Source organism: Epinephelus lanceolatus, chromosome 21, assembly GCF_041903045.1.
Source record: "Epinephelus lanceolatus isolate andai-2023 chromosome 21, ASM4190304v1, whole genome shotgun sequence".
Taxonomy (NCBI): Eukaryota; Metazoa; Chordata; class Actinopteri; order Perciformes; family Serranidae; genus Epinephelus; species Epinephelus lanceolatus.
In genome coordinates, this window is record NC_135754.1 from 18,835,702 (window position 1) to 18,863,194 (window position 27,493).

Below are 27,493 nucleotides of genomic sequence, written 5' to 3' on the forward strand. Positions count from 1 at the left end.
ACCATATAACTTAAGCCCCTACACAAATGAACTTACACAGGAATATGTTAGCATATTATACAGTAAGTCTAAGCTGAAAAATGGACTTATAAACAGTTTAACAGCACGGAAACACGGAAATTACTACGGCAATGTCACTTACCTCTCCCATGGAATACAACAGCAAAAGGGGAGAGGCAAGGCGAGAGACACCCCTTTACAGGTGGGGTACCCCCGAAGGGCTACAGAAACTGAGTATCAAATTCCACGCATTGTCTATGGACAGTGGTGTAGAGGTAGTTGATGAGGTGGGTGTACTACTAAGTGGATAGGCAGGTTAGTGTGGAGGAAGTGGGTATACTCTCCTATATATTACAATGGCTTTTTGGCTGATAGGTGAGTATACTGTAAATGGCCAGAAAAAGAAGTGGGCATACCATGTATACCTGCGCATACCCTCCACTATACCACTGACTATGGAGGCCTACGAGTGTCAGGTAATAACAACTGAAAGCCCCCCTTTGATCAGACGACTTCAGACATACAGTATGCACAGTGTTTTCTACAGGCCTACGCTGATTTATTTATTTATTTAATCTTATTTTATTGCACAGTTGCACATGGCGCACTGACTCAGCCCCTCCACGCCCCTATTTCTCTGTTTGTCAGACCAAAAATGAGACAAGAATTATCACGCTAGCAATCCCACCATCCCTTTGCCTCATTTCCCGCCGCTGCGGATTGTTTCACCAGGAGGAGAGCTGGCAGCAGCTCAGCAACTTGCGAAATGGCCCTTCAGCCAGCGGCTATAGCAGCTTGAATTCAGTCAGCATGAGCACCAGCCAGCGGTAGCACCGGGTCTAACCTGTTAGCTGATCCAACAGGGAGTTGAGGCTGTCCGGTTCCCTGGAGCTGGGGTTGGCGCTGGCTTGACTCATATTGCCATGGCCACTGACTGGGGATCTGTCTCCACAGCTGCTCTGTGGTGGCGGGGAGTGAGGTGGAGCACACATTGTGATTGTTTATTAGCTACATAAACGAGCTTCATGCTGCAGCTGTGAACCTTTGGCTCCAGTTAGCAGAAGGCTAAAATATTGGCAGTGTTTTCTTTTAGTCTCTGGAACGCTTTGCTGATATTATTTTATTAATTGTCAGGATATGACAATAAGTCCATCTTCCCTTCTTGTGGTTGCCTTGTAGTGTAAGCAGCTGTTGGCAGTGCTGGAATAGCAACTTTTTGTGTACGATTCTTCGCCATTGAATCAGGCTTTCACCATCTTAAGGAAGGCACAAACGCATCTGCATTAGTAGAACAGCCAATAGGAGCACTCTCTCTCCGAAATGACCTGTGGTTGGCCAATAGATATTGCAGAAATCTATTTTTCTCTCAGCTCAGAGTTTGCTCAGTTTTGCCCAATGACGCCAAAATTCAAGTACCTACATGAGCCTTAACACTTGTCGCCAGCATACTTTCCAGGTGTGCCAAACTCAATGCACAATTTCAGCTTTACTCTCGGTTTTAAATTCAATAACAAACTTCTAGCAAAACTATAAACATTGGTGTCCATATTGCTTCACCATTTTGCCAACTGCCTTTCCACGTTGACGTGAGCTGCTTCGCTCAAGACAGCATCGCATGTGATGTGGATTAAGTCTTTATAATACAGTTGTTTTTGTTTTCTTTTACTTAGCTTTGGTTATTTGAGGAGTGTTTACCCTTATTTGTGTTGATAGTGTGCTACATTCAGAATACACATCCATACTTCACACATTTGGTTTCTGTGTGTATGTGTGTTTACATGTATGAGAATTGGATTGCTAGCTGCCACACCCTACACACACAAAAAGCAAAAGCCAAGTGTTTTTCATCAGTGCGAAGTAGGTGCTTAATTTGCTTATTCAGATGATGGATTGTGTGTGCTATGTTGACACAAAAACAAGATTTAGAAGAGGCTGCAAAAATTGTATGCTTTCCCCGGAGATGTAAAATGTTTTGCTTGTTTAGTGTGTAGAGTTTTGCATAAGTACCTTATAGTTTAAAGAATAGTGCTTAAGCAATCAGGAAAAAAACAAAGGTGGTTTTTATTACTTATGGATTCAAACTTGGAAGAAGAATATTGTGTAATTGTTTTTCTTTTGAAGGACATAATAGCTTCACAGGAGTTACACAATGTACAGGGTTCCCACATCCATGGAAAACCTGGAAAAGTTATAATAATAATACATATTATAAATTTTATAAGATATCACAATCGCATCTCCAGGCCTGGAGAAGTCTTAGAATCAGTAAAAATCATTGAAAGTTTTGAAAGAAGTCATGAAATTGTTGCTGAAATCAACATTTTGTTTACTATCACATACGTTTCCTCATTTTCTTTCCACGTTCTGTCTCTCCTTTCATGTATGCCAGTTAGCCGAAATTATGTTTGAATAGCATTTTAATCTGTCATATTCAAAAAATGTATGACAAGTTTTTACCAAGAAGTTTTTCATCCTACCGCACTGGCAACAGCCATAGCTGGAGGTATTATGTTTTCAGGTTGTCCGTATTTACATACATACGTACGTCACATTCTCATGAATGCAAAATCTCAAGAACACCTTCAGGGAATTTCTTCAATTTGGCACAAACATCCACTTGGACTCAGTGACGAGCTGATTAGATTTTGGTGGTCATAAGTCAGAGGTCAAGATCACTGTGACCTTGTTTGTCTCATTCTTGTGAACACGATGTCTCAAGAATGTCTCAAGGGATTTTTTTAAAATTTGGCACAAATGTCCACTTGGACTCAGCAATGAACTGATTAGATTTTGGTGGTCAAAGGTCAAAATCACTGTGACCTTGTTTGTGTCATTCTTGTGAACACAATTTTTCAAGAACACCTTAAGGGACTTTCTTCAGATTTGCCACAAACGTTCACTTGGATTTAAATGATGCACTGATTAGATTTTGGTGGTCATAAGTCAAAGGCCAAGATCGCTGTGACCTTGTTTGTCTCATTCCTGTGAACGCGATATCTAAAGAAGACCTTGAGGGAATTTCTTTAAATTTGGCACAAACATCGACTTGGACTCAACAATGAACTGATTAGATTTTGGTGGTCAAAGGTCAAAATCACTGTGACCTTGTTTGTGTCATTCTTGTGAATGCGATATCTCAAGAAGACCTTTATGGAATTTCTTCAAATTTGCCACAAACGTCCACTTGGACTGAAGAATGAGCAGATTAGAATTTGGTGGTCAAAGGTCAAATGTCAAGGTCAGTGTGACCTCACAAAGCATTTTTTGGCTATAACTCAAAAAATCGTACACTAATTATGACAAAGGAGAAGTTTGACTGGTGAGCTGATGCAAACAACCGCAGGGCGGTTATTCTAGTTTTTTGTTTGTTTGGATTTTTTTGGTATTTTTATGGGTTAGTGTTATATGTTAGCTTGGTTATAAAACTTTTTTAAAGACAGTTTCCTGTTTTGACAGGAGTGTATTTTAATTAAAACTGCAGCTGATGATCAGATGTAATTATTAACCAAATCTCATCAGTAAACATGCAGACCCCCCCCCCCCCCCCCCCCCATGTACTGCAGTAAAGGATCATCAATGAGTGCAGTTCAGCAAAGGCTCTTTATGTCCTCTCCATCTAAACTTTCTTTCTCTGCTCACAGTGTCTCCAAGTGAAATACAGGCCAGCCCAAATACAAACGCAATCCTCCCCTGCAACGTGACGTTCCCCCTCTCTGCAACAGGGGACAAAATAGAGAAGTCTCTCATCCAAGTCAGCTGGATAAGTAATGGCTCTGACATCGCCTCATTCAGAGAGGGTGTGCCACAGATAAAGCCAGGCTTCAGTTGGGACACCACTGATTTCGTCAACGGGGACTTTTCACTGACCGTCCTCAGAGCCGCTCTCGACCTGCAGGGGGTGTATGAATGCACAGTCAGCTACAACTCCACAGCCGTGCACTCCAGCAACGTTACATTTAGTATCCTCGGTACGTCTCGTCATTGTCCAGTTGTTGAGATTTGATTTGCACATTTAACTGCACATTTGAACCTAAAAGCAGGTACACAGCTGAAGTTTTAATCCCCTCTTATTCCTTCTTCTCCCCTTTTTAGCCTCCCCCACTCTCTCTGTCCCTCAGCAGTGGATGGTGTTAGAAACAGAGAGTCATCTCAAATGCCATGCAGATGCTTTCTATCCTCCTCCTGTCTTCTTCTCCTGGACCAGAGATGGGCAAGTGATTCAACCTCCCTACATCGTTGAAGGTGAACAGACTCCAGATGGGTACTACATGGCTGTGGGCAACCTGACCTTCTACCCTTCACGCGAGGACCAGAATGCAACCTTTGGCTGCAAAGTGTCACACAATGGCAGTGACCGCAAGCTTGATTTCATGCTTAATATCACCTGTGAGTGACACAAAGACACACTGAGTCAACCACAATGACTCATTACATTTTTATTTCATGTAGAATCACAATAGCTGCCTCTGTCAATCATTAAAGGACAATCTGTAAGAACATCTGCTGTTGTTTTAAATCGGATTAAGCCCATGATTAAACATTTAGATATTGTCTTTGTCTCCACAGATCTCCCTTCTGTGAGACTTTCTGTCGTTCCCTCGCACTCCAACAACATTCCTCTCACTCTTTACTGTGACATGGAGAATTTCTACCCAGAGGAAGTGTCTGTGTCCTGGCTTCAAAATGGCACAGTCCTCCCTGAGCCCCTCGCCACCGAGCAGAACCCAGATGGGACCTATAGAAGTAGACGCTACTATACTTTGAGTCCCGAGCAGAGGGAGCAAGGTGGGAAGGTGGAGTGTGCAGTTAACCAACCGGGGGTAATGCATCCAGTCAGCGGCTCAGCGTACCTAGAGAAACTGGACCCTCGAGGTATATATTTGATACGATTTTCGACATTCTTAGAAGTAGAGCAGACACAGGGTACAATTCACATTTGAGACATGCAATCATTTTTGTTTCTCAGTATCTTTTTCACTTTGATTGATGGTGATAGATAATCTAATGATATCAGATGACAAATGTCTGAGAACTGCAAAAACAAAACAAAGTCTGGCTGCAAGATAAACAGACACTGTGCAGTTGTTTGCAACTTGTTCATCTTGTTCTTGATGCTTGCATAATGTAATCATACACACTTCTCTCACTCTGTTTCCTCCCAGATGAAGCTCCAGTGTTGACTAAATCAGCCAAAGCATCCGTGGCCATGATGTGTATTTCTATTGTACTGGTCTTCCTGCTCTGCTTTGGCTTTTCTTGGAGGAGAAGAGATGGTGAGTCAGAGGGCAGCGGTACACACCACGAGCACCCTCAAAGGGACAGCTCACCCGAAATCAAAAGAACATAATTTGAGTTGCAGAGTGTTGGCGATATCGGCTGTAGAGATGTCTGCCTCTTCTTGAATGTGATGGACCTAGATGACACTCTTATGGTGCTCAATGCACCCCCAAAAAAAAATTAAAAAATGAAAACTCAACATCAATGTCTCTTTCCAGAAGTCATGACCGGGTTACTCAAGATACCCAAGATGGGGGCGGCAGTAGCTCAGTCCATAGGGACTTGGGTTGGGAACCGGAGGGTCGCCTGTTCAAGTCCCCGTCCGGACCAAAATATGGAGCGTGGACTGGTAGCTGGAGAGGTGCCAGTTCACCTCCTGGGCACTGCCGAGGTGCCCCTGAGCAAGGCACCGAACCCCCCAACCGCTCAGAGCGCCTGTCATCGGCAGCCCACTCTGACATCTCTCCACTTAGTGCATGCATAGGTCCAGTTTGTGCATATGAGTGTTCGGACCTGTGTGTAATTGACAACAGAGTGAAAAATTGAATTTCCCCTCGGGGATTAATAAAGTATATAAAAATAAATAAAAAATAAAAATAATCCACAGACCTTGTTGTGAGCAGTTTCATGTAGGAACTATTGTCTTTCTACTGAACTACACCCACCAACCATATCACGGCGCAGGAGGACACGTGCATCTACTCAGGCTCGTGCTCTTCCTCATCTGAGCTGTAATGTTAGCTAGCTCAGTGGTGCTACGTGAGCTAGCAGTAGATGCACACTTCCTTTTGCGCGGTGACAGGGTTGTAAGATGTGGTTCAGTAGAAAGAAAATGACACACTAGGGCTGCATCCACACTGATATGTTTTTTATTTTAAAATACATAACCATTGCCATGTTTACGCCTAACATCCATACTACTCTGGTGTTTTTGAACCCCAAAAACAGACCTTTGAAAACACTGCTGACCCCGTTTTAGTTTGAAAACTCTTTTGTGATTTAATTTTTCTTGTGTCAGTACTCCCTTTTCATCGCCACAGCTTTCTTTAGCGATAATTAGCAAACAGGTGCTGTGAGCAGCACGCATGGCATGGCAGCTTTATTTGTATAGCACATTTCATACATTTGGGGTCAATTCAAAGTTGAGAAAAATTGAGTTTGAAAATATAGCTGCAATCATTACAGGGTGGAGTAGACAGTGCGAAATGGGAATGTTTTTAGCTTTGACTTAAAAGTGTATCACACATCTAAGAGGAAGCTATAAAAATTATGGACACAGCGCTGGAAAAAAACATAAATAAAGCAAATCTGGGGTTGACTCTCACCTATACTTCAGCTGGTGATACTGTTTACGAACAGTACCCCACAATTCCTGCATTGTACACTTTTATCTTAAACTTCGACCTATAACTGCAAACTTGATTCTTCAGTCGACACTCGTGCTGTCAGGCCTGTATCTATGTTAAGAATGTACCAGTACTCAAGATGGACAGGCCATATCATCAACAGCTCTCACTTGTTACAGGCTACCTAACTTGCTATCATGGACACAAAAAGACAGGCATTCAATTTTTGCTTCTTGTAGCAATAGGCCTCTGCAGAGGCGGACACAGCACGTCGGTCAAATTCAAAATTAATCATCTCAGCAATCGAAATTTAATCAGGACCAGGAAATTTAAAGCGTCATCATATGTTTTGAGTAGCCTGTCAATCATTATGTTTCAGTGTTTATTTTGTTCCCCATTTCATTGTAATTGCCATACAGACCTAACAACAGTGCTGCTGCCACGTGTGGCAGTTATTTATAATTTAGGACAGGGTCTATGTCAGTGGTTCCCAACTGGTCCAGCCATGGGGTCCAGATTTCTCCTTAGTCTTGGTTCAAGGTCCACACAGTTTATAGATTTAGCATCATGCATGTCAAGTGTGTTTTTTACAAACTTGACGTGTCTGCAGGTCACTTGTGGTCCATTCAGAATGGACCAGCAACCTGCATTTTGACCGTGACCCACCAGTTGGGAACCACTGGTCTGATTTTTTTATAGATGCAGTTAGGAAACATTTTACTGTAGTAAACTGAGGTAAGATGGGATTTTAGACTTAGGAAGTTTTAATAATGAGGCTGCTAACACCCATGTTGGGAATATACCAGGAGATCCACAGATGTTCAAAAGATATGCGAGTAGAGATACTACAAAAAGGCATTGTCTTTAAAACCAAAATGCAACAAGGCCTCTGTTCTTTATTGGCATAACTCTGAACTGGCGTTTACAGTATCACATTTCCATAAACTATTATGTTACTAAACTATAAGCACTTAGACATGATGGTTTTCAGGCAGACTGTGAGGAATGCATGCTTGACAGCAAACCTTATAGTTATTGCATATCAGCTGTCACCTCAACACCTCTTTACGGTCACTAACTAATTTATCTGTGTTCTTTTTTTCCTCCCTCAGAGAAACAGAAGTCCCTGAATGTGTCGGGGATCATCCTCCCGCCACGCGTGATCGTAGGTCAAAAGGGCAGGGTGACAGTGAGCATTGAGGGCAGGAGGGTGGACCGAGTCCAGACTGCATGGTTCCTCAATGACACTCCTATCTCTGACACTTCACTCACAGGTAGGAGAGGTCACACACATCCATATAACGAGCAGTTCAAGGGCGTAGGTTTCATTTCAACATAATAAGCCTGGGGTCCTCTCCAGGCAAGTTTTGAGCATCAAACTTTTCATTTCCTGCATTCTGGTGAAGTTTTACGCACCAGTTAATGGTGGAAATGTTTTCATTCACGTAGAGAAAAATACAAAATCAACAGATGATGATGATTATGAAAATATAATAGAATGTAACACAGTAAAGCTTTCAGGCTTTCAGCTGTCAAATATTTATTCTCCTGTAGATCAACTTTTCTTCTAATGTATCTCTGCTGATTAGTAGCATAGTGGGAATACTGTCTTTCAGAATAAGGGGGAGAAGTTAAATATTTTGTGCATGTAAACATAGTCAGTGTGGAAAAGATGATGCTTTCAACTGTAAAGACATAGTTCAACATTTTGTGTTTTTTCAATGTTTTTCCAAGAATCAAAGACAAGATAAAAACCACTCACATATCTGTACAGTAAATATGAAGCTACCACTATCAGATAAGTCAACATGTTTTATCGTATTTGTTTAATCAGTACAAAAACCAAAGCAGCAAAACAGCACATTGGGGTTTGATGTGGGAATGATGTGCCACACTATTTCTTGGCCAGACACAGTGAATTCCTTGGGGTGCTGTTGTCACGGTGACGTTGCCAAACAACCAGCAGAGATGCAGATTTTACACTGTTTTTGTACAGACTAAACAAACCAGAGAACAAGTCTATTTTGTGAGCTTACAGGTGCTGGTGTGTGGAGTTTGTCACCTTTAGAAAGAGGCAGGCTCGCTGTCTCCTCCTGTTTCTATTCTTTATACTAAGCTAAGCTCCTTTAAAGCAACTTAAAGAAATACTTTATCCACAAAATGATCATTAATGAATCTGTTAGTCATGTTGTGTTATCTTGAATTCATGAGGAACACTTTGTTTTTCTTACATGCCTCCACAGAAAACATACTGATTTAGTGGTTGGTTGGGGATCACATTTAACAGTAGCAAAATTATATCAAAACAAATTTGTGCAGTAAAATCCAAGTCTCATTTATCCAGTCGTATGCTCAGCACTTCCTAAACACACGTTTCCACTAAAAACTAAGAGTTTGATAATGACTTTAGTTGTTCTTTTATCTCAGACATGTTAGGATGTTATATACCTTGACATGTTTCGGCGGAACCTTCTGTCTTCCTCAGAAGTGTCACTTGGTGGTGGTTGTGACACATCTTTATCAGCTGATCTGTCAATCAGCCGATATTAGGGTCCGTCTGCCGCCTCTCCAGGACGCTGTTCCAGGTGTGGGAGAGCATGTATGCCCCCTCGTCCCTGTTCATCGTCCCTGGGCCCTGCTTCCCTATTTCAATAGCCTCCCTGATCCATCGCCAGTATGTGTTGTCCTCGGTGTGTATGACTCTGGCCTTGTCCCTTGGACACTTCTGAGGAAGGCGGAAGTTTCCGCCGAAACATGTCAAGGTATGTAACATCCTAACATGTCTGAGATAAAAGAACAACTACAGTCATTATCAGAAACTAAAGACATAATGAACACCATTGAACTACTAAGAGTTTGACTTTGAAGATATCATAGATAAGTTTAATTTTCTGGATAAGGTTTTTAGTGATAATGGGAAAAACTGAGCATACGACTGGATAAATGAGACTTGAATTATACTGCAAGAGTTGTGTCAGAGTGTGTAAATGGATGTTTTGATGTAGTTTTGCTGTTTTAAACGTGGTCAGTCAATAAATCTGTATGTTAGCTGTTTTCTGTGGAGGCACACAAGTTCAAGGTGACACGACATGACTAATTTATGAATAGTACAAACGATCATTTTGTGAGTGAAGTTTTCCTTCAAAGGGATAGTTTGTGTTTTTTTGTTAAGTGGGGCTGTATGATATACAGTGGTGCCAGGGCCCTCTGCCCAGAGTTTGCATGTTCTCCCTGTGTCAGTGTGGGTTTTCTCCGTGTACTCCAGCTTCCTCCCGCATTCCAAAGGTTGTTTGGTGAAATTGCTCGTAGGTGTGAATGTGAGCATGACCGGTTGTCTGTCTCTGTGTGTCAGCCCTGTGATAACCTCATGACCTGCCTCTCGCCCAATGTCAGCTGGGATAGACCAACAGGATAAGTGGTTACGGAAAATAAATGAATGAATGTCTGAGATACTTATCTATAGTCAGTGTCCTACATACAGTAGGTGGCTGTTGGCACACTCCCTGTTTGCAGAACAGCTTACCAGTGATGTACAGTGCAAGGCTCTGCTGGGCGTATTTGCACAGGAATATGGAAGTTTTACAGTTGAGAAAATAGCTCCATAGTAGCTCCAAAGGAAAGTGCTGACTGACGGCAAGGTGAAGCGGTGCAGATATTGTAAACATAGAGAGGTTGATGTTGACTTCTTTTTAAGTGGCTAAAACACATATTGCTGATAACCCTAATCCAATGCATAGCTGAGCATCTAGGGTGCTAGTCCTGTCTGTTTCTGCAAACAGGGAGCGCGCCAGCTGCCATCTACGTATCTCATACAGCCCCACTTCAAAAAACCTGGACTATAACTTTCAAGGGAAATAAAAATGTGGAAAGCAGAATGATGCCACATAAGATGTCTTCTATTTGTATTGTAACTACTCCTAAAACATACCATGTTTTCTCTTTTACACTTAATTCTGCTAACACTGTACAACCTCACAAACATAGGAACCTCCAAAGCTAACTTTAACTGCCTCTATAACCCTCTAACCACCATCCATCTGCCCTACGGTCTAACTCTCACCTCTCCAGTGTCGGAGAAAGGCCCTCTGCTGTCCTCCAGAGGCCAGATGGGTTACTACAAGCTGCACACTCAGGGGCCGTTGCATTCATCTGGAAGTGGCATTCAACAGCTGACCTCCTCCCTCACCTTCATCCCCCAGATTTCAACCCACAAGGGGGCGGTGTTTAAGTGTCAGGTGTCCTACGTGGGCAAAGATAAGATCGTGGTGGAGAGAGTCTCAGAGAAGTTCACCATCCTGTGTAAGAAAGATTTTCATTTACACATACTGCATCTGCTTTTCTGTGATCTCAGCAATTTATGGAATTGGTATCTTTGTACACTTTTTCTTTTAGCTGCTCCAGAGGTATCAGAAATCCAGCTTGCAGAGACACCAAGTGACTCAGGTAAACATCTTATTCTGTTGCACTTTAATAGATGTAAAACATTCCTGGTTGTGAGAGGCTGCATCTTTGCAATTCCTGTCTTCCAGATGTCATCAGCATGACCGTCCGGGCGTCACATTTCCATCCGGACGTCATTACCTTCCGCTGGTTCTGCCAGGGGAGCGAGCTGAGCCCTGTGGCCTCCCAGGCCTCGTCCTCGCCTCGACCCAACTCTGAAGGCTTCTTCTCAGCCTTCAGCCAGTGTAAGCTGCCCCGCAGTGAACTGGAGAAGGGTGGCACTAAAGTGTGGGTCAGTGTTCACCACATCGCCCTGAAGCAGCCCGTCACCCGCGAGACCAGAGGTAAGAACGAGATGAAGAAAGGGCATGCAGTTTGACAGTAAAAATCAAAGCTTAAATCTCCACTTTAACCCAAATAGGATTCATCAAGAGGCCGTGTGTGTCCGAAATCGTCGGCTCCACTTCCTCCCCAGACCAGACTTTGACCCTTGGATGTGAGATCACAGATTTCTACCCTCCGAATGTGTCAGTCACCTGGCTGAGGCTGAGGGAGGGAGAGCAGGATGACAGAGAGGAGGAGGTGTTAGAGGGAGGAGAGATGTGGGGCCCCATACAGACTCAGCCCGGACTCTACAGGGCCACGGCCATTCTGAGGAGAAAGGCAGTGAATCAGGAGAAAAAGGAGAGAGGAGGGATTATCTGTAGAGTGGAGCACTGTTCCCTACATGAGCCTATGGAGAAACACTGGAGATATGTTGACATCGGTATGAATCATCATCATTGGATATTATCCCTATGATATAGTTCTTTCAATATCTAAACTCAAACTTCACTCTAAGATATTATTCCTATTCATTCACTTCCTGTTTGTATTCCTTCAGCTGCTCCGTCCATTCCTCCATCGCTCTCTGTCTGTTGGAGCAGTGAAGGCGTTGGTGTGTTCTCCGTCCTGTTGAAGGGAGGTCACCCTAAGGTCAAATTACTCTGGGCAGCAGGAGGACACACTCTCTCACCACTGGTGTCCAACGAGACAGAGGAGATAGGAGACGATGGGCAGAGGGAGCTGAAAAGTGTGTGTGCCTTGGAGAGATCCACAAACCTGCCACATCAGACTAATAAGCAGCTGGAGAGACGGAAGAATGGACACGCCATAAGTACGTGTCATTGCTTTATATACACACCTCTTGTTTTAAAGAGTATTTAAAGGGGAATTCCAAAAATTTAACACATCATGTATGTATTTTCGTCTGTGGCTCTAGAGGAGCTTTCTTAAAGTCTGGGAGAGTAACCCTGGTGATGTCATCTAGCCTCAGTCCCGCCCACACTGGAAGGGAAAACAATGATAGTTATGCTTGAGGTAACAGTCAGGTCAGCAGAACACCTAAAAGAGACCTCAAGGTCAGACTACTTGACCTTGAGGCTTCCCAGTTGTGGCAGAAGGAGCACAGCTGCCCAGATAAGGGTGCTTAGCCAGCTCTGTTGCCATAGCTCCCAGGGTTAAGGGGAACGGAGATTGCCCCATGTTCCAGGCTCAACAGACGAGAGACTCTTTTAGATATGTGCATTTTGTTAGAGACAGTCAAGGTGATTTAGCTCGAGCCAGGTGAGTGTGCTTGTTGTTTAAAGTTGGTAACCAATAGAAACTTCACATAGCCATAGATCAGGACAGAATAACCTTATTTGGGAACATGGAGTAACTCACAAGGGAATACTGTTTGGGTTAAATGCAAAAACTGGGCAAGGACACCCTCAGAAACTCTGGACGGCATACACAGTGTTACACTCAGTATGTTGAGCGGGGATTCTCCTCAATCGAGTCTTGAGAAGACAAAATTGGATATTGCTGACATTACTTTTATTAAGTGGAGGTTTTGTATGCATTAAATGAGTTACTTTTGCTAATTTGGCCAGAAACACTGTTTACGTTAAAGGTAACTATGCTATGCAAGGCCTGGTGTTGACATTTGTAGATTAAATGATGATCTTACCTGGTGATTTGATCAAATATTGGTAGTACACAAGTCGCCTGAAGAAAATGTTTGCAACGTAGGTTACTGCAAACCACGGATATGTTACATTTTTACATTTCAAAGGTATTAAATCAGCATTTCTTAGGTGACTTAGTAAATGAGCTGACTTTTTCATTGAGAGGAGGAGGGGATAGTGGATGGTGTGTCACCGTGGTGAAACACCTGCCAACCTGCAGGCCACTGTTTGAAACCAAAAAACAAAAGTGGTCGTGTTTTAGCGAGTCATTGTTGTGTTTCCAGTCGCTTTTTAGCCGCCATATGTGGGTGTTTTTTAGGGACCAATTGCGATTTTCCTTTTTTTTTTTTTAAGATATTTTTTGGGCATTTTTTGCCTTTAATGGACAGGACAGTAAAGTGTGAAAGGGGGAGAGAGAGAGGGAGTGACATGCAGCAAAGAGCCACAGGCTGGACTTGAACCCGGGCCGCTGCGGCAACAGCCTTGTACATGCATCGCCTGCTCTGCCACTAAGCCACCGATGCCCCGAATCCTGATTTTCCACAGCCCATAGTCCCCAAAAAATCATTCATTTTTTACATGGACATCGCTGTGTTTTCTGCTGTGATTTTGCCCCCAACACTGAAGATTTTAAGCTCAAACATGATCTTTTTTTTCTAAACATAAGCAAGTTGTTTTTGTGCCTAAACCTAGCCACATGTTAACCATAGCATTATTAAAATTTAAAGTTCCAGAAACCTAACATATCCATGGTTTGCAGAAATGTACAACACCAAAAAAATTTCTGGCGATCAATTTAGTTGTAAATATCAAAGTATTTCACTTCTGACCATTCAGTGGGATCATTTCTCCAAAATAAGCAAAGGTAAGGAGAGGGGACTTTAAGGCAGACTGACAATGTTGAGTTTGACAATATACATTTTCCTTTCTGATAGACACAGGGTGCTAAAATAATCCTTTAAATGTAATGTTTTTAGCTAGCGACAGGTTTTTGTGAGGTTATCAGCTGTTGGTTGCAAATCGTGGTGACAATTGTTTTCCCGTCTGGTGGGCGTGGTTTCAGGATATGATGCCCTCTTTCTTTGTTTTTGGCTCGGGTTCAAAGTCAGCAAGTTTTTGTTGGGAACCCTGTGCCACAAAGTTGGGCCTGGGGTTTAAAAATATGTGGATAGTGATGAAACATGATTTTCCTATTGCATTATGGGAAGTTCAGTATTCTCTTCTTCACCAGTCTCCTTGAAGGTATCAGGTGTGCAAACTTGATTTACAGTTGTGTGAGATCTAAAATATCATGTGCATGTTAAGTGGAAACTCAACACACACCCTCCACACAGTGTTTGGTCTCACTTCTGAGGTTGCATTCCCTCATACGCCACACTGCCAATACAGTATTCCTATTTTCTCTGACATAAAACACTCTACATAAACTTTGGTCCTGTCTTCATTTTCTACTGTTGTTGCTTCACAGAAACAAAAGAAGCCGTCACAGACCCCCACACTGAAGGCATCGAATACATTGACGAACACGTGGACGGGGAGAATAACAACATTGACAGGGACGAGGAGACAAAGTCAGACTTGGATGAAGACAGTGACAAAGAAAGAGACGAAGACCCGGGAGCGCTGCACATCAACAGAGTGAACTTGAGGAAGGGCCCCAGAGAGAACGAGAGAGCACGTTTGAGAGTGTGCGTGGAGATCACACACCCCGCGCTCAAGCTTCCTGTTTATCGGACCTGGACAGGTGAGACAAACGAACAGATTAAACAGAGTCTACATCATGAGTGAAAGATAACTGATGTGCCAACTGTCAAAAAGTTGATGTGACACTCAACAGGAAGTTAGCTCATGTTTTCCAGCTTGATCTTGTGTCTTCTCTTTCAGAGCCCAATGAGGAAATTTCATCTTCCGCATGACAGCCCTGATGTGTGCAAGAGTGCCACTGTATTTCATATATCCCATATAATATATCTAATATATATCTTTATAGTAGTAGCCAAGGTAGTCTTTGATGATGTGGATTTGCGTCCACTATGTTTGGTTTTTATTTATTACCTTTTATTCTTAATCTGTCACCCATCTCCTTTTTCCAACCTCATGATTTTTTACAAATGTTCATATTTTTGTACAAATAATTTTACAATAATAATCCGATTCTTTTTCCTCAATCTGCTTTGGAGAATAAAATCTAATTTTTTTTGAAGAGATGTTTCTTTGTATTTTGTTTTTCTCTGTGAAGATGAGTCAACAGGCAGAGTTACTGTAGTTCTCTTCTGTTCAGTGTTCTCATATCTGCTGTTGGTCAACCGCTGAAAGAAGTTCTCATTTTAAAATACACTTCTGTTTTTTCTCTGTCACATTCCGACCACAGAGAATGTCACTTCACTGCTCTGAGCGGACGAGGTGCTGCGTGGTTGAACTGTGAAATTAAGATGTTGTTTAGTTTAGAACTTCCTTCTTATTCAGCGAGTATGTCGACCACGGCTGCAAACATGCATATTGTAAAATACAGTTTTCATTCCTTGTATATGAAATAAGATTTGTGTATTTTGTGTTCTGCAAAATTCTACCAGCTTCCACAGATATTGTCCATGTGATACTTTATAGTATACACACACTGGCCATTTTATAAGGTACACCTTGACCCCTTTTGCCTTCAGAACGGCCTTAATTCTTCATTTCATAGATTCAACAAGGTGCTGGAAACATTCCTCAGAGATTTTGGTTCATATTGACATGATAGCATCACACAGTTGCTGCAGAAAGTGCTCTATTGGATTGAGATCTGGTGACTGTGGAGGCCATTGGAGTACAGTGAACTCACTGTCATGTTCAAGAAACCAGCTTGAGATGATTTGAGCTTTGTGACATGGTGCGTTATCCTGCTGGAAGTAGCCATCAGAAGATGGGTACACTGTGGTCATAAAGGGATGGACGCAGTCAGCAACAATACTCAGGTAGGCTGTGGTGTTTAAACCATGCTCAGTTGGTACGAAGGGGCACCGATGGTGTATTTGTTGAATGACAATAAAGCAAGTCTAAGTCTAAGTCTAAAGTGTGCCAAGAAAATATCCCCCACACCATTACACCACCAGCAGCCTGAACCGTTGATACAAGGCAGGATGGATCCATGCTTTCATGTTGTTTACACCAAATTCTGACCCTACCATCTGAATGTCGCAGCAGAAATCCAGACTCATAAGACCAGGCAATGTTTTTCCAATCTTCTATTGTCCAGTTTTGGTGAGCCTGTGTGAACTGTAGCCTCAGTTTCCTGTTGTTAGCTGACAGGAGTGGCACCTGGTGTGGTCTTCTGCTGCTGTAGCCCATCTGCTTCAAGGTTGGACGTGTTGTTGGTTCAGAGATGGTCTTCTGCAGACCTTGGTTGTAACCAGTGGTTATTTGAGTCACTGTTGCCTTTCTATGATCTTGAACCAGTCTGACCATTCTCCTCTGACCTCTGGCATCAACAAGGCATTTTCACCCAGAGAACTGCCGCTCACTGGATATCTTCTCTTTTTCGGACCATCCTCTGTAAACCCTAGAGATGGTTGTGTGTGAAAATCTGAAACACTCAGACCAGCCCGTCTGGCACCAACAACCATGCCACGTTCAAAGTCACTTAAATCACCGTTCTTCCCCATTCTGATGCTCAGTCTGAACTTCAGTGAGTGTATGTTTTCTAAATTTCAAAAAGAGGACTACATGACCAATGGAAACCTCATACAGCTGCTACTATCTACTACTATCACTATCATGAACATACACTTTGCATGTACTGTATAATAGTGTGCACATCAGCAAGAACTCAATAAGTGGGAATTTTTTGACGTGACAAGGAAAAAGGTGAATAAATATAACTTTGCAGGAGAGTGTCAATAATTGACAACAATGCTAAATGCTTGAAGTGTAGCTGTGCAAAGAGTACTCCTCCGATTTAGCATTACACTCTCCTAATATTGAGTCCAGCCCAGACACCAGAAGAAACTGTTGGCTAGTACGTTTCCACAAAGTCTGACATTATTTACACATTTCGTACATATGATATCAGCAACAGTGACATAATATATGATCTGACTTTGTCACTGGGAAGTCAAGGGGATGGTAGAGGGTGTGTCACCTAGGCGAGATATTTAGAAGTGTATTTGTCCCCCTCAATAAAAACATAAAAGTAGCAGAGGACTTTATTTTGACACAACTAAAGACATTTAACCATAAATTGATGCAAAAAGGGCACAAACCGGTGCTTAGAAATTCACCAGAATGCAGAAAGTTAAGTGTTGGATGCTCAAAATTTTATGAAGAAGGACCTGGTCCGCCGGGTCATACCAGACCAAGTAGGCCCTACAGCTGTAGCAGCAAAATCCCTGAGTGTATGGAAGTGAAAAGGGTGTGTTTCAGTGCTTCTGCATTCAAATTTAATTTGGTCAAGAGTATATTAGTTTTACTTTGGAGACCAACGTAGTGATGTGCCCGAAGACTGTCTTTGTTATATTAAACTCAAGAAAAAACATAGATGCTCTTGAAGAAAAGGGTCAGCACATGGGTAGGCAAAATGAACTCCAGGCACTCAGATGTGGAGCTGGAACAAATGCTTAAAAAGTTTAAAAGCCTTTATTCAAAAAACATGGCTGCTTACATTAAAACACTGACTTGTCTTCATCAGTTTTTTTTTTATTTAATTTTTTTTTTCATATTTTATATTTTATTTTATTTTATGTATTTCTTGTATTTTTATTTTTTTGCATTCTGATGAAGACCTTAGGGTTGAAACTGGTCAGTTTTAATGTAAGCCATGTTTTTTAATAAAGGCATTTTAACTTAATTCAACTGCATTAGTTCCTGCTCCATTCATGAGTGCCTGAAGTTCATTTTTTCTGCCCCTATATTCTATTAACTGACAAATTTCAGTCTTGTTTAAGCACATTTTTAAAATTACAGTGCTGTGTGGGTGGTGTATCTCTAATTTGAACACCAGTCAACCAAATGCAGGCCAATCTGTACTGTTATATTTAAGTTTAAGAGACTTTATATTATGGGATGTTTGCAAAGACTAAGATCTGTTTATTTTTGGGAAGTTGGTCCTAATCATGAAGACGCGTTCAGGAGCTCCTGGTGTTGATGAATCAACATTAACTCTGCTGAATGTGATCAGATCTATTTAAAAACACCCACATCAGCTCTGAAAGCAGCTGTGGCCTGACTTAACAGAAGCTCTGCGCATATCCGCAAACTGTGCAACACGTAAGCTTGATGCTGTGGCGACTCAGCTGTGTTAATCACCTTCTTCCTCATCATGATACACCGGACATATGTCTATACAAGGAACTGAGCCGCGGTCATCAGCGGAGGCGCACAGGGCTGGGCGCGTTTGGATGGAGCTGCTGTCGAGTTACAGGAAGGTTTAACTTAACTGTTTGTCACATCCAGAGGAATAATGTCAGATGGTCAGAGGGACAACACGGAGGAAGGTTTGAGGATGGACGAAGACAGTCCCATGATCGGCAGGGTGGAGAGGACTTTTTGGACAGTTTGGGTGAGCTGCTGCTGCTGCGTCTTAACGCGACATAACTGCTTTGATTTTAATGTTAGCAGCAGTAAACGTGGATGGAAAGTCTCCATCTTCCTGTGTCCGTGAACCCCCCTCTGTCTCACTCTCCTGTTTGCACACACACACACACACACACACACACACACATATGGTATATTCATACAGGAACAGCACTGACAAAGAAGGTCATATGAGGTGTTAAATGTACACTACAGAGCCAAAAGTACATGGACACCCAAACATTACATCACTGCTGTTTTTAAATCTGTCTGCAGGAAATTTGTCATTTGCACATTGTTCTTCTTGTTTTTTTAATTGTCTAACAATCTCACAAAACATTCCTGAGTGTGAAGAACTCAGAAAACAGAGGCACAGTCTATAATTTTGTGTCGGTTTAAAAGCAGTTGATTATTTTTAAGCCAGTATTCATCATTTACTGAGTATTGGAAACTTTATTTTTCATATGCAAACATGCATTTAGACAGATTGCACAGTTTTCCCTGCTCAGCTGATCTGCTACACGCTCATTTAAACAGTGTAGCTTACACTAGTTTATTGCATTTATGTGGAAGTGATTATTTGTTGGTGTAGCACTATAACACTGTCTGTGTTTTGCCTACAATTAGAGCTCTGTCTGGGAATTTCCACTAGGAAATATATTAGGAATGTTACAGATTTATCCCCCCTCATTCCTCAGCAAAAGCATGAGTGAGGTAGTGATGTTGGACCGTAAGGCCTGGCTCACAATCTATTGTTGTGTTTCAGCAGACCCTCGTCACAGTGGAAATTTTCACTTGTATGAACAGGAAACGCACTGAGAACATTAATGATGGCTGTATTATATTTAGTAGTATGAGTCAAAGAGTCCTCCAACCCACAGGACCAGGACAGTCTCATATGAGCGTTGAGCTTACTAGATGCTTAAAGGTGCTTCAATGCTCCTGTTTTTAGAGCAGCAATGGATGATTATGTTTAAAGCTACAGTTGGTAACTTTTGTGAACATGACTTTTTGTCGTATTTGCTGAAAATGTCATTATATTGTGAAAGTAGGATGTCAGACAGTCTGTGAAAAAATTATGTCTCTCCTCCCCGTCTTCTGCCTCTAATGGCATTTGCTAGGATCTACGACTATGCACAGACAACAACCAATCAGAGCTGAGCTGTCAGTGATGTCAATTACTGCTCGTGAACTGAAGTCAAACTGTCAAACTAGGCAGCGCTGATCAAATATGAAACACGATTCTGTTACAGCATTGCCTATTTCTCACCTCAGATGTTTTCAAAAACATATTTTAGTGTACTGTTTAGCCGTTAAATGAGAAAGTCTGTGACCCAGCTGCCATGTTGAAAACAAACACCATCCACCAGCCGGAGCAAACTTTCTTGGCTCTGACTGGTTGGTTTTATTCATGTGCTATACAGCTGTTAGAAGTGTAACCATAACGCCTAGTAGCAAGGGAAGACTGTAACCATAATTACTGCACACATTATATTCTGGGGTTATTTTTATTACTTAAAGGGATAGTGCACCCAGAAAGGAAAATTCAGCCATTATCTACTCACCCATATGCCGAGGGAGGCTCAGGCGAAGTTTTAGAGTCCTCACATCCTTTGCGAAGATCCCAGGGGAGAGGGGGTAGCAACACAACTCCACCTAATGCAGGCTGACGGCGCCCCAGATTCAAACGTCCAAAAACACGTAATTGAAACCACAAAATATCTCCATACTGCTCGTCCGTAGTGATCCAAGTGTCCTGAAGCCCCGACATAAAAAGTTGTTTGGAAAAACGTCATTTGAACTCTGTTTTTAGCCTCATTGTAGCCTGTAGCTCTAACTGCCTCTCTGGGAACTGCGCTCACGTGTGTGCCCTTTGCGCGCGAGACCAGCGAAAGCACGTGAACACACATGAACGCGGTGCCCACTTGGATCACTACGGACGAGCAGTATGGAGATATTTTGTGGTGTCAATTATGTGTTTTTGGACTTTTGAATCTGGGGCGCCGTAAGCCCCCATTAGGTGGAGTTGTGTTGCTACCCCCTCTCCCCTGGGATCGCTGCAAGTGATGTGAGGACTCTAAAACTTCACCTGAGCCTCCCTCGGCATATGGGTGAGTAGATAATGGCTGGATTTTCATTTTTGGGTGCACTATCCCTTTAAGTTACTGTGTTATTTATTAATGGATTCAGCATTATTGAGTTACTGGTAAGGTGTTATTTCATCGTCATTTATGGTACTTTGTGTATTGTTTCATTTGTATTGTCATGTGCAGTGTTTAAGTGGAGTCACTGTGTTCCCTTGGTTATGAGCTAATTGGTTCCTACCTGCTCTTGTTTTGAAGGGACAGGTGACAGTGTCTCATGCTTAACGGTAAAGGGAAGTTGCTGTACCTCCAAAGTTGGGGTGTGTTAACAACTGCCTTACCATGTTGGTAAAAATTAAATGAAGAGGAAGAAATGAATGTTGCAGCCCTCTGGGGAACACCAACAATCAAGAAAAGAGGGTTAAAGGAGTGCTACACTGCAACAGAGTAGGCAGAGGATTTTTTCACAGATTATGTCTCATCTGTTTCAGCAAATATGAGAAAAGGTTATTTTGTAGCTTTAATGTGAAAAATGTTGCTTGTAATGACAACCCTACAGGCAATTATTACCAGCTCTGCAGTTCCTCTCAGCTCAAAGGAGCATTTTAGCTTCTTTCAGCTCATTGTTTTGGTTTTATGGCCGTAACTTTGAAACCAGGCTACCTGTATGCCACCTGTCCAGCACCAAACAGCAGACAAAGTTAGTTATAGCTGTTGATCATAATGCAGCATTTAGTACCTAAAGAACCAGATATAGAAGATTTTGAAGAGCGCCTTAGGTCGCTTGAAACACGACACCAAGTTAATGTTAATTTTTCAGAGGTTTTGGATGGAGCTGTGGTTTGTGTGGGCCGGTCAGGATCTTCCACATCAAACTCAGAAAACCATTTATGGACCTTGCTTTGTGTATGAGGGCATTGTGATGTCGAAACAGGAATGGGCCTTCCCCAAACTGTTGCTGCAAATCTGGAACAACACTATTGTGTAAAAAGCCTTGTATGCTGTAATATTAAGATTTCCCTTTACTGGAATGAAGGGGCCTTTCCCAAACCTTCAAACACAGCCTCAGATCAAAAGTACGGGAAGGTAGGAACAGGGATGTCCATATACGTTTGGCCATATAGTATAAGTATAGTAATATAGCAGATGCACATGGTATGAATGTGGGGAAAAATACAGAACAAAGACAAATCATTCAAAAATGGGGAAATACATAGAGGAAATGTTGATCCATTAATAACATAATAAATCTTTCTCTCTTCATCTCCTCCTCAGTCCTACATAACCGGAGCTGTGAACAGATTCTTCAGGCCAGAGCCCACTAACATCACCGGCAATGATCCAAACTCCATCCAGGATTCAGCAGTTGACAGTGAGCCCGCTAACTGTGGCCACGCAGAGGGGGACACCAGTGGAGGAGGGGTGGATGAGGAACAGCCTGTTGCGACAGCCGCTCTGCTTAGCTCATCTCGGCCACTTGTGGCCTGGGAGATTTGCACCACAGAGATCAACTTAGGGCCTGATGAAGAAAGCGTGCTGTGCGAAACCCAGCTGGGCAGAGGCAGCGAGAGCGAAGCATCTCAGGAAGGTGAGGGCACCAGAGAGGAACAGTCGGGCCGAGCAGGAAATGATGATGCAGGGGTGCTCTTTGCTCAAAACGACAAACGAGAAGAAAACGGAGATGAGAAATTGCACACTCGCAGACAAGATGTGATGCCAGAGAACGGTGAGACAGAAGAGCATGCCAACATCAGGTCACTAAAAACTACAGGTGATGCAGTGAGCGAAGACATGGAGGAAAGTAGAGGAGGTGCTGAGGACACTGAGAGGGCGGTGACACTGGATGAAACCATCCAAGTAAAGGAAGCAGAGGATAAAATGCAGCATGAGGATGAACAAGATTTGCAGGCGGAAGACAGTGAGGTAAAACTGTGTCTGACTGCAGATTTGACCGCAGTAGAAGAGGATAACATGCACGTGGAAGAGTCGAAGATGCAGCGGAACGAGGCAGATACAGCGGTGATGCATGAGGAAGTAGGAAACACTGATGGTGTGCCACAGCTGGCTTCTGAGAGTGAGTCCGATGAGGGAGCGAGACAAGTTGAGCATCAGCTCTCAGCCTGTGAAGAGTCCTCAGACGACCACAGAGATTTCAAGGAGGACCCAGGCTTTAGTCCACTGCTTGTTGAATTACAAATGACCTACGACAAAAGCAGCATTGTGTCTGAGGATGAGCTAACTGCTGTCGAGCAACAGCATGTGATGGCTCGAAGAAGTGAAAGTGATGAAGTTGAGGATACGAAAGAGGAGACGGATGGTAGCGCCTTGGATGTGAGTGAGGCTGCAAACAACCAGACAATGGATGAAGCTCCAGAGCAGGAAGACGACATTAAAACACTTGCTGGAGTCATCGTATCTGAACATGTTACATATAGGGAAGAAGCCATGCAGCGTTCACCAGAACAAGAAGACGACATCAAAACAGTTACAGAAGACATTTTAACTGAACATGTTACATGTAGCGAAGAAGTCATGCAGAATGCTCCACAAATGGAGGAAGAAATCAAAACAGTTACAGAGGATATCATCACTGAACATGTTATGAGCAGCGGTGGATTTATGCAGAATGCTCTAGAGCGGGACGACGACATTGAAACAGTTACAGATGATACTTTAACTGAACATGTTACACGCAGCGAAGAATTTGTGCAATATTTACTGGAGCAGGAAGACGACAGTTTAACTGAACATGTTACAGGCAGCGGAGAATTCGTGCAGAATGCTCCGGAGCTAGAAGAAGAAATCAAAACAGTTACAGAAGATATCATCACTGAACTTCTTATAAGCAGCTGCGAATTTGTGCAGAATACTCTAGAGCAGGAAGACAACATCGAAACAGTTACAGAGGACATTTTAACTGAACATGTTACATGCAGCGAAGAAGTCACCCAAAACGCTCCTGAGCAGGAAGACGACATTTTAACTGAACATGTTACATGTAATGAAGAAGTCACCCAAAATGCTCCTGAGCAGGAAGATCACATTTTATCTGAACATGTTACATGCAGCGAAGAAGTCATGCAGAATTTCCCGGAGCAGGACGATGACATCAAAACAGATACTGAAGACGACATTTTAACTGAACATGTTACACGCAGTGTAGAAGCCATGCAGAATGCTCCAACGCAGGAAGACGAAACCAAAACACTGACAGAAGATATTTTAACTGAACATGTTACATGTAGTGAAGAAGTCATGCAGAATTTCCCGGAGCAGGATGACGACATCAAAACAGATACTGAAGACGACATTTTAACTGAACATGTTACATGTAGCGACGAATTTGTGCAGAATGCTCCCGAGCAAGAAGATGCCATTGAAACACTTACAGAAGATACTTTAACTGAACATGTTACATATGGCGAAGAAGTCATGCAGCATTCACTGGAGCAGGAAGACGACATAAAAGCAGTTACAGAAGATATTATCATTGAACATGTTACATGCAGCGAAGAGTTCGTGCAGCATGCTCCAGAGCAGGAAGACGACATTATAACTGAACATGTTACACACAGCGACGAAATCATGCAGAACACTCCCGAGCAGGAAGATGACATTTTAACTGAACATGTTATATGTAGTGAAGAAGTCACGCATCATTCACCAGAGCAGGAAGACGACATCGAAACACTTACAGCAGATGTTTTAACTGAACGTGTTACATGCAGCGATGACATCATGCAGAATGCTCCAGAGCAGGAAGACGACATCGAAACACTTACAGCAGATGTTTTAACTGAACGTGTTACATGCAGCGATGACATCATGCAGAATGCTCCAGAGCAGGAAGACGACATCAAAGCAGTTACAGAAGATGACATTTTAACTGAGCATGTTACACACAGTGAAGAATTCATACAGAATGCTGAGTCAGAGCTGCACACAGCTGACTTTGCAGATGTAGAACAAGAGGATGTGGCTGAAGACACTGAAGTGCAAACCAAATCAAGAGAGGCAGATGATGTCGAGACAGAAAGCCATGGCTCTCTGATCGATACAAACTCTGATATCACAACACACACTTCAGCAGATGAGAGTTATTTTGCTCAGGTAGAAGAGGAGAGTCTCTCCAGTGAAGCAGTCAACAAAGAAAGTGATGTGGAAATAGCATGTACAGCCACCTCAGTTATGGATAAACCTGACGGCGAGACTGGACAGGAAATGAGCGGAGAGTTTAAAAATATTCCCCAGAGTATGTGTGAAGGCTGTGTTGTTGTGTCGGAGGAGCTAAACTCTCCGACATGTGAGGAAACACGAGAGGGAGTTCCTGAATACAACAATGAGCCAGATGAAAATACAACACAGAGGTTCCTGGAGGACGAAGGTTACGAGGAAATCCAGGGCAGCCCATTACCAGAAGAGGTGGAGAGCAAAGAGCCGGAGAGCCTTCAAAACAGCGGCTGGAGCGCCGGAGCTGACTGTTTACTGGTGAGGGAGCATATGGGAGAGGAACAAGGTGTTAAGAATAGCTTTGGTTTGGTTGTGGAGGATCACGCTGAAATACTGCGGCTCGCTGATGCTGGAATGCCACAAGAAACAGAGACACCACTTGTTGAAACATTAATTCAAGGATCCGGACATTTAGTTGAGGTAGAGGACAGAGAATTACTAGTTGATTCAATGAAGACGGGGATTGAGGAGGAAACAGAAAAGGAATCTGAGTCAGACGTCGAATCAACAAACAAGGACGATAGGGCAACAGAAGAGCCGCAAGATGGGACTGAAGAGCTTTTGGTCGATCTAGAAAAAGACGAAGGATTATGTGATTCCAAAGTAGCTGTTGCTGCTGGAGTCGGCTGGGAGACGACAGGAGCTTTAGCAGCACAGGAAGTGCTCGAAGATGACACTTTCCCTGAGGCTGAAGTACAGAAGATGACAGAGACAAGCTACTTTCAGGGATTGGTTGATGTCATGAACTCGGAGCAACACCTGATGTCTAGTTTACTGGATGACATTACTCAATCTGAATTCCTGAAACACTCAGATGAGACTGAGTCTGTATTACTTGAAGATGTAGAAATACAAGATGCAGGTTATGCAGTTGAGATGGAGGCAGCAGCGGATGAAATGCAAGGCAGAAATGAGATGGAGATTTTTCATCTGCAGGCAACTGAAATGGCTGAATCTGAATTGTCTGGACCAGTTGAGTCACTGGAGACAAAAAATCAACTATCCGACGAAGTACTTGAGATAAGCAATGAGGAGATGCTACCTGAAGCCCCTGGTGAATCAATGACGGCCCAGTCTGAACCACAAGATTTGATTTTGATATCAACAGAGGATACAACAAAGCATGTGACAGAATCAGGGGGGAGTCACGCTGAGGAAACAGTTAGCTCAATCAGTGGACGTGCGGATGTGATTGATGAAGAGATCCTCGACTTGTGGATACAGACGGCTTCATCGGAGGACAATGATGGCATACAGCAACAAGAAGGGCCAGAGCCTGGACAACAAACGGAGCCATCAAATGAGGAACAAGGTGAAATATCATCAGCACAGACAGAGAAGGATGAAGAGCAGCTTGTGGATTTAGTGAGTGACACAGAGATGTCTTCATCAACAGTAGAGTCTGGATTTTTGGACCAGTCTCTTGGTGAATGGGGCACACAAAGCAATGAAACCCAGCAACCAAAGTCAACTAGCACCGAGTCATTCCAAGGAATTCATGAGATGTTGGCAGACATCTCTGAATCCTCTACACAACACTCCGATTTTCTGATGGAGGAAACCGCTGAGACAGATCTGAAACAGGATGAGTCAATCACTGCGACAAGATTTCACCCAGATTCCAAAGTCACGTCACCAGAGAAAGAAGATCTGAATGAGGAATCTGATAAATCACAAGAAGAAACCGAGGAAGAAAGAGTTGAAGCACTGGAGACTGAAACTGGATCGCAGAAAGAGATCGATGCTGAGGAGGCAGAATTAGCAGAGAAAACTGACTGGAAAGACACAGAAGAAGCAGATGTTCAGTCAGACAAAGCAGAAACTGAAGATGAGCCTTTAGAAATGTCTGACTCTCCAGATGAAATCAAACACGCTGAATCAGAACGATCTGGAAGCAGCTCAGAGGCTTCGTTAGAGGAGGGAGTAGTGTTGACAGAATCTGGTTCACAGGACGACACCTGCACTGAATCCGAGAGGTTATCGATGTTGCCCTCACTGGACGAACCACAGCCCAGACAATCAGAGGATATTGCTGAATCAGAAGCTGGGGCTGAGGTGGCAGAACAGCTGACGACAAAGTCTGAAGATGAAATGGAGGTATCTTTTCTGAAATAACATTTTAATCATAATAACATCTTATTAAGGGTATAGTGTGTAGGATTTAGAGGCATCTAGTGGTGAGGTTGCAGAAATAAAACTTCTCACAATGTGAAAACACAACTGGCCCTATCTAGAGCCAGTGTTTGGTTTGTCCCTTCTGGGCTACTGTTGAAACCAACCTGGTCTCACTCCCAATTTGTTAAATAGCAATGCTTGGTCAATGGCCCTTGGCTTCAGACACTGATGCACAACGGCATCCTTTACATCCTGGCAGCACTGCCTACGTGAGCAGTGCGTGACTACTACCTCGCTAAACTCATGCGTAAGGTGTTCACACAGACATTGTTGCTGCTGCGGTGCTGCTGCAGAGCTTCCTGCCACTATGAATACTGTTATTTCCACTATTAAAAGCCAGTACTCTGCTCATTTATGGAGCTGTGGAAGCCACTGCATTTTCAACAACAAGTTCCTGCAAATA

General features: G+C 42.9%; 1 protein-coding gene across 1 annotated transcript in view; it reads left to right on the top strand.

Moving 5' to 3' along the window:
• The window catches only part of LOC117247518 (uncharacterized), a 32,324-nt gene that overhangs the window by 2,763 nt on the left and 2,068 nt on the right, over window positions 1-27,493 (top strand). The window contains exons 2-14 of the mRNA XM_078163683.1: window positions 3,642-3,968; window positions 4,093-4,386; window positions 4,567-4,872; window positions 5,163-5,273; window positions 7,736-7,897; window positions 10,692-10,922; window positions 11,016-11,066; window positions 11,153-11,407; window positions 11,485-11,829; window positions 11,947-12,219; window positions 14,520-14,795; window positions 18,463-18,587; window positions 21,961-27,012. Of these exons, the coding sequence (XP_078019809.1) occupies window positions 3,642-3,968; window positions 4,093-4,386; window positions 4,567-4,872; window positions 5,163-5,273; window positions 7,736-7,897; window positions 10,692-10,922; window positions 11,016-11,066; window positions 11,153-11,407; window positions 11,485-11,829; window positions 11,947-12,219; window positions 14,520-14,795; window positions 18,463-18,587; window positions 21,961-27,012 (7,808 nt within the window). The remainder of the gene's footprint in view (window positions 1-3,641; window positions 3,969-4,092; window positions 4,387-4,566; window positions 4,873-5,162; window positions 5,274-7,735; window positions 7,898-10,691; window positions 10,923-11,015; window positions 11,067-11,152; window positions 11,408-11,484; window positions 11,830-11,946; window positions 12,220-14,519; window positions 14,796-18,462; window positions 18,588-21,960; window positions 27,013-27,493) is intronic.